The 8,104-nt window shown below is 36.7% G+C and overlaps 1 protein-coding gene across 1 annotated transcript in view; it reads left to right on the top strand.

Annotated features, from left to right (window-relative positions):
• The window catches only part of pam (peptidylglycine alpha-amidating monooxygenase), a gene marked incomplete at its 5' end in the record, with an annotated part of 46,472 nt that overhangs the window by 36,962 nt on the left and 1,406 nt on the right, over positions 1 to 8,104 (top strand). Inside the window, 3 exon segments of the mRNA XM_014015109.1 lie at positions 193 to 289; positions 3,061 to 3,111; positions 6,285 to 6,527. Of these exon segments, the coding sequence (XP_013870563.1) occupies positions 193 to 289; positions 3,061 to 3,111; positions 6,285 to 6,527 (391 nt within the window).

The raw sequence follows: 8,104 nt of genomic DNA, 5'->3' as shown, positions 1-8,104 counted from the left end.
CAAATAAATAAGATAATAAAACATGAGCTAAAAATAGAGCACATTTCATAAGATGTCTCTTTTTGTCTCAGAAAAAAATTGAATTGTTGTTTGTTTATAGCCCAAATCTTGATAATGTATTGAATATTGTATTTTTAAAACTTTAGATTATTGAATTGAACTGTTTTTTTTTTGTATGTGTGTTTTCATTAGGAGTTTAAAATGCCCCATGATATTGCTGTAACTCCAGATGGGACTGTCTTTGTTGGGGACGCGGGCAGTAAAAGAGTTTTCAAGTTTACTGCTGAGAGTAAGTTTATTTCTTTGTGTTGTCACACTATCCTGAATTAAGTTATTAAAAGCACATATTTTGTTTAAACTTGGCGATTACCTATTTGCCTGTGTCTGTGTTCCCCTTGAAAATGGAAGGGGAAAAGCTGGTGTGTGTATTAGGGGTGTAACAATACATTGATATATTGATTAAATGATTAATGAATAAATTACATCAAGGTAAAACAAAACCATTGATCCAATTCGTCATCATATGCTCAATGTAGATCAATATCATATGCCCATCTATCTCAATGAGTGTGATAAGCCCTATTCTGACCCAGGGACCACATGCTATTTTGTAATAATTACAGAGATTGTCTGTGTTGTTAATCCTGTGTGAATCGCCCATGTGAGTAATTTGTAAAATAAACATTCCCCTCCAGATTACCTACTATATTTTGCTGAACTTCAAGGTCCTGTGATAATACTAATCCAATGCAAATAGGCATCTCTGTGATTTGGACAGAAACAGGCTGAATCTGATATGTTAATAGGCATTTTGTTTTGTTTCCTGGGTGCATTTTTATTTGCTTTGGGTGAAAAATTGAGGCTGGATTGGAGTGCATTAAAAATCTTTTGGGACCCAGGCCAGCAAAATCCTACTGGCCCGTAACATGCAGCATCAAAAACAAAAAAAAAAGGCTGAAGAGAAAGAGCAAAACCAGATGCAAATGGTAGCTCACATCATGCATTGTACTGTGCAATAAGAATATTTGTTTCTGTTTGTAGCCTTCTGGCTGATGCTGGCAGTAACACAGCAAAGAGCTGGGGCCGTAGTGCAGCGCGTTATGACTCGGTTATGATTGTCGCATGTGCACCCTCACCAGTAGTGGAGGTGTGTATATTTGGAGCTTACATGGGTTGGACAATGAAACTGAAACACCTGTCATTTTAGTGTGGGAGGTTTCATGGCTAAACTGGATCAGCCTGGTGGTCAATCTTCATTAATTGCACATTGCACCAGTAAGAGCAGGGTGTGAAGGTTCAATTAGCAGGGTAAGAACACAGTTCTGCTCAAAATATTGCAATGCACACAACATTATGGGTAACATACCAGAGTTCAAAAGAGTACAAATTGTTGGTGCACGTCTTGCTGACGCATCTGCGACCAAGACAGCAAGTCTTTGTGATGTATCAAGAGCCACTTATCCAGGGTAATGTCAGCATACAGTACCACCAAGAAGGACCAACTAAATCCAACAGGATTAACCGTGGACGCATCTGAAAGGGATGTTTAGGTGCTAACCCAGATTGTTTTCAAAAAACATAAAACCACGGCTGCCCAAATCATGGCAGGATTAAATGTGCACCTCAACTCTCCTTTTTCTACCAGAATTGTCTGTCGGGAGCTCCACGGGGTCAATACACACGGCCGGGCAGCTATAGTCAAACCTTTGTTCACTCGTGCCAAACGTCGGTTTCAATGAGAGTTACGGTGTGAAGAAGCCCCAAAGAAGTGTACCACCCAGACTGTTGCATGCCCATAGTGAAGCATGGGGGTGGATCAGTGATGGTTTGGGCTGCCATATCATGGCATTCTCTTGGCCCAATACTTGTGCTAGATGGGCGAGTCACTGCCATGGACTACCGAACCATTCTGGAGGACCATGTGCATCCAATGGTTCAAACATCCTGAAGGTGGTGCCGTGGATCAGGATGACAATGCACTAATACACACAGCAAGACTGGTGAAAGATTGGTTTGATGAACATGAAAGTGAAGTTGAACATCTCCCATAGCCTGCACAGTCACCAGACCTAAATATTATTGATCCACTTTGGGGTGTTTTGGAGGAGCGAGTCAGGAAACATTTTCCTCCACCAGCATCACGTAGTGACCTGGCCACTATCCTGCAAGAGGAATGGCTTAAAATCTCTCTGACCACTGAGCAGGACTTGTATAGGTCATTCCCAAGATGAATTGATGCTATATTGACAGCAAAAGGAGGCCTTACGTCATACTAATAAATTATTGTGGTCTAAAACCAAGTGTTTCAGTTTCATTGTCCAACCCCTGTACATTGTAGTATTCTCCAAAAGGACATACAAGAGAACACTTTATAACTTGTTAAATGCTGTAAATAGAAGAGCAAAGGTTTGACAAACAAACAAATTGAATGATGCCGCAAGGGTGTGTGCACCAAAAGTGCTCCGCAAAGACTGTGTGCCGTGCACCCTCGCATTGTTTTCAACTTACCAGGCTTCAATATCATATCCAGGAGATGTCCGTAACTTTCAGCAAAATCTCAGGCTTCGGTTATCCTGTGCGAATGCGACACATAAAAACATCGTCAGGGAGTAATTTATTTATTTATTACATGTGGTTACATGCTTATCCTGTGTGAGTAGGGATTTAGATGAGCAGATGGTATTACATTATATTGATTGCAGAGTTGGGAATAGAACTGAATCAAAATCGTATCATGACAAACTTTATGATATCAAGAAATATCATATCGTCATCCAAACAATTAAATATAATATAGTATCATGATAAATCTGATGATTTACACCCGTAGTTTTTATTTGTCCTTTTTTTTTAACCAAATATCTAATAGACCAGTGGTTGCTAGGAATGCTAGGCCTTTATTTTTTCAGAAACTAGGTTTTATTCTAACAGGGACTTTATTCATTAGTTTTTCATGTTATTTTCATGTTATGTTAAAAACTCAAAATGACTCAACGTTTTGCTGTAATTTGTAAATAACACCTAATTTCTATAAAACATCTTTTTATTCAAATTTTCTAGAGTTGCATCGCTCCGTCAAGAAAGCTGGAATTGAGATCCAAGAACTTCTAGGTAAGAGTTGTAGATTTGACTTTAAACATGTTGATACTACTGGGAATACTTACAGAAATCTTGTAGCTGTCAAAACTATTTTCATGTTTTTTTTATCAGTCCAGCCATATTTTATTGTCTTCTTAGCCAAATATATGGGTTGAATTTTTCTGTCTAGAACAGGCGAGTATAATCCTGGTCAAAGGGCCACTATCCTGTATGTAAAGGTTTCTCTGCTCCAACACATCTGATTTGAGTGAGTGTGTGATTAAAAGGCTTCTGCAGAACTTGAAGACAATTCGGTCACTGAATCAGGTGTGTTTGAGTAGGAAAACAGGTAAAATGTGTAGGATAAATGGCCCTTGAAAACCAAGATTGGACATCCCTGTTCTATGGTAAGTGCAAACAAAACAATAACAAAACAGAACAAAGACAATGCTTAAGTCCTTAAGTCTAAATTGTATCTTGTTAAAAGATACGTGACATGCTCAAAAATATAAAACAGGTAATAAAATAATTAATTGTAATATAATCCTAAAAACTAATATCCAAATATGGATATACACACATACCTGTATATACACGTATCGTAAAAAGTAATGAAATTTGTGTTTGGTGGATATCTGTTGTAACAATGCTTCTTGGCAATAAATCTTATACGGTTAGAAAGCCTGTTAAATTCTCTTTTAAATGATGTTACATTTGTAAGGAACAGGCATTTGTAGGTTGACAGCATAATTTACTGTTGCTATTGAGACATATTTTGAGCTTCTGGTACCCCCGGGTGCTGCCAATCCGTTCCATATGTGTGATGTAATTCCCTTACTTTTGGTGCTGAGTTTATATCTGCATCATTTGTCTTTGAAGTGGTAGGCGGTGGAAGGGTGATGATCTGGGCTTGTTTTGTACAGAGCCTAGGAAGTTTGCAGTCAGTGTGTCAACCATGTACTCGTCTCTGTTCCAAATAGGGCTGGTCGATATGGCTGTAAATCAATCTCACGATATATTGACCAGTTTACCTCGATAACGATAAATGCACAATAACTCACCACGCACCACACACAAGTACACGGTATAGTCTAGTCATAACACTATGCACTGTGTCCATGTTCTCAGTCAAAGTTCACAGTTTAGATTTTAAAAAACTTTTCTGTAGTTTATATTTGTCATTTTAGTGTTTTTAATAAATTTAATAAACATTTTTTGTAAGACTTGAGTCAGATATAGTCATATAATTATTTAACCATCTCCATAACTTTTCATTGCAAACACAACATGTACGTATGTATGTATTATAACTTTAAATAAAAAAAATATATATACCAAATGTGTCTTATGTACTTCACAAAATAACTTAAATACATTTTTTATTTGTTAGACTGACTGATTTCTCTATTAAAATAACAAATTTCTTTCAAAAAGATTATATTACCGTATTTATTCAAGTATACGTAAAATTAGATCCGTAAAATCGTCCATAAAGTTGGGGGGTAGTACTATACTCGGATAAATATTTTTACTTATGTATTTTAACTGAAATATCGTCTTTATTCACAAAATGCCTGAGTCCGGAAATGAGACCGCGTCATAAAAAGCATTTGAAACGTCCTTACCTCTGACACTCCTCCATGCTTTAGAGCGAGATAATAACAGATCCAGGCAGGTGACATGATGTGAAAAAAAGGGGTGGGGGGGTGGGGAGTATTCCAGTACTTTAGTAATGATAATGAACTAATGACATTAACGTGTGACTGGGCTGCTCCTGGAATAACAACAAACACGTTTGTCTGTAAAGGCTGCCGTCTACCGGTGTTCAGAAAAAGTTTGTATCCTTGAAAAAATGTTTCCCCACCAGAGGGGGCGCTCACGAGTAGGAAGTAATCTGCTTTTCCCCCACAAGATGGCCCAAATCTCATGTGAAGTCTCTGACTTTTGTGTTGGCACCTCCTGGTGGACTATGTGTAAAATGTCAGAATTCATATGATGCTGCTACAGTTGATACATATTTGTTGTTAAAATACCTTTTAGTACTTATGTTGTTCAAATAAAATGAACAGTCCAATGATCATTTTACTGATATGTATAAAGACTGCAAAGGCTGAAAAATCTTGAAGTCTGAATGAAATTGGAGGTAGTTTGACGATTAAATTTTTTATGCTTTTTAAGCTAAAAAAAGGGGGGGTCGTATTATACATGAGATCGTATAATACACGAATAAATACGGTATTTAGAGAGCTCATATAATCGTTTAATATTGTTTATTCTTCATATTTGACCATTTATTGAATCACAGAGCAGTTCAGTCACAGTATGGTTCTAAATCTAAGATAAGCTACAAAAAATAAACTACAAAAAGAACATAGCGTTTATTTTTTATTTAATTTTTTTATTTTTGCGGGGGTGGGGGCTAACGCTAAGCGGAGACTCATCTTTTCTATACTGCAGCAAACAAGTGTTCATCTGAGTTAATATCTGCCTGTGTGCACCTCAGCGTGCTCCCCTTACAGCGCTGTCGACGAGGTGAGGAGTTTAGTCACGCGAGCAAAGTTGGGCATATGTGTTCGATAACGAAGCTCTGAACATAAACTTATAATGTGTTCGATTTTAGATACCAATGTCTCGGGTAGCTTGGGAGAGAAGTGTGATGGAGGGGTTTGCACAGTCAGGACAGGAGCTTCAGGCTGACCGGTGTTTATCCTGCAGGCTGCTGCGCCAACATCAGAAAGACCCGCCCTGCTCTGCTCTGATTGGATAAAGCTGTGGGGTTTGTTTGATTTGTTGAAAGCAGCGTCTGGGCGGCTTTAACAAGACCACAACAGAAAACAAGCAGGTTCTCCGACATGGGCAAAATGACGTCGGTCATGAAATTTGCATACCATGATATAATTTATTTTCCCGGGCAAGTTTTTTTTTACCAGAATGATATGATACGGCCCAGCCCTAGTTCCAAAGTATTTTAATTTCATTTAATTTATATAACCAGATTGAAAACCCCATTGAGACTGAGATCTCATTTTCATGGGGTACCTGGGCACAAACAAACAGTACACAAAATCAAAACAGTTACATAAGTCACAACCATTATTTAGGACTTTTTAGGCAAAAATATTTTGACATATTTTTGCTAATGTGCGATTACAGTATTATGAGTGCTATCATCCAGACAATTCCCCTACTTTAATGTTTTCTTGTAGAATTGGAGACATTTGTCCAAAGCAAGATGAAGCAAGATCACAACATGTCAAAGACTGCCGCTACCCAAGAGAAGCAAACTGTAGCTGGGAAAAGTGACCCGCTGGTCAAAGTGGAAGAAATGAAAAGCACACCCAGGTCGAATGAAAAGAAGGGTGTCCTTCCAGCTGTCATCACCGCCCTGCTTCTTATTCCTCTGCTGCTTGTCTTTGTTTTTGGAGTCTTCATGTGCTGGAGGAAAAACAGTACGTATGGCATGAAGTTAGAGACGTACCAACTGCAGCTTTTTGACCCGGTTCAGGTTTACTGCTTTAGTATGCAGATACTTTCTGTTTGTTTTTTTTTTTAATTCTGACTAAATTTAAAGTTTCTTCATATTCAGACATTTACATTTTTTTTTTTATCTTTTCTCTCTGTCACAGAAAATTTAATAATCTAAAAATTATTTTTTTCAAAATCCAAAAGCATTTACTGGTAAACTAAGAAGTAAATGTACTTTATACATATTTTCTATAACAAATTTTATGGCTGTGCAAGTTCAGTGTTTTATTTGGAAAAACAGATAAATAAAACTTAGGACTTAAGAACAAGAGAACCATAGGAACAAGACTGAATCAACATGGTCTCTTTGGAAACTCTGTTCAAGAAAAGAGAGAAGTAAACACTTTTCTTTGGGAGATGTCTCACTCACCTATTGTTATGTTGAGCTGGACTAACACTTACACAGCCGCTCCTGCTCTTTAGCTTCGATTTTGTAAGTAAATAATTAAACATTGATATACATCACAAGATTTTGCCATTTAAGGTTGTAGTGTCAAAGTAGCTCCTTCAAAAAAAATCAAAAAATTTCTACAGTATATTGGAGTCATACTTTGTTAAGACCTGACTCTTAGACTAGTTCTTCTGTCGTTTGGTCATTCTGTCAAAAACAGCTTCAATAAAGAGACAGAGTCAGATGATAACGTTAGACACACAAGGGAGAAATTGATGTTTTACACCTTGGTGCACAGTTCTCAGCATGTCCCATCACCTGCATTAAATGCTCAAAAGTTTTTATATTTTCCACATGGAGGAATTCTCTCAGGGGTTCGTTTTGTCTGCATTTCTACTCAGATACTTTTTTAATCTTTTCACACATAGTTTGCCTTCTGCTGAGAAATAACAGGCAAAAATTAAACACCAAACTTTTAAAAAAACTTTAAAAAAACATCGTTCTCCTAACACACTCCTCAGCTTTTTAAAACATTTTTGAATTAATAATAGCTTCCACATAAACTATAAACTGTCCTGCCTAAAATTCATTGAAGCACTTTCAAAACCACAAATGAATTAAGTACTTTTGAACACATTGGAGTAAACTCAAAGCTTGGTGTCTACTAAAGGTAACAATCGTAATTTTTTTACTTCCGTCTGCTGCTATTTTTATTGTTTCTAAATACTTACTATTTTTTACATACAGTATATAGTTATTTACTTTTACGCTTTAATGTTGACTTGAAGAACTTTAATGTTGGATCTATCCTTTATTTACAAAACTCTGAGTCTCCATCCACTCCACCTCTCTAAGCTCTCTTCCACCTGCTTCCTACACTTCCAGCAAAATACAATTAATATTTGAATAGAAAATTAATAAAACAATGATTCATTATGAAACATTGATTATTGACCCAGATAATATGTTTTGTTAATAACAGAGATTTTTTTTTTGTTATACGAGCTTATTCTAGAAAAAAGGGGCAGATATTGTAAGATTTTTTCTTCTCTGTGCTGCCTTTCATTTCATTTTATTTGTGATTTTGATTTACACACACACATATACATA

The sequence above is a fragment of the Austrofundulus limnaeus genome, unplaced genomic scaffold, assembly GCF_001266775.1.
Source record: "Austrofundulus limnaeus strain Quisiro unplaced genomic scaffold, Austrofundulus_limnaeus-1.0 Scaffold123, whole genome shotgun sequence".
Taxonomy (NCBI): domain Eukaryota; kingdom Metazoa; phylum Chordata; class Actinopteri; order Cyprinodontiformes; family Rivulidae; genus Austrofundulus; species Austrofundulus limnaeus.
This window is presented reverse-complemented; position numbering and strand designations above follow the sequence as displayed.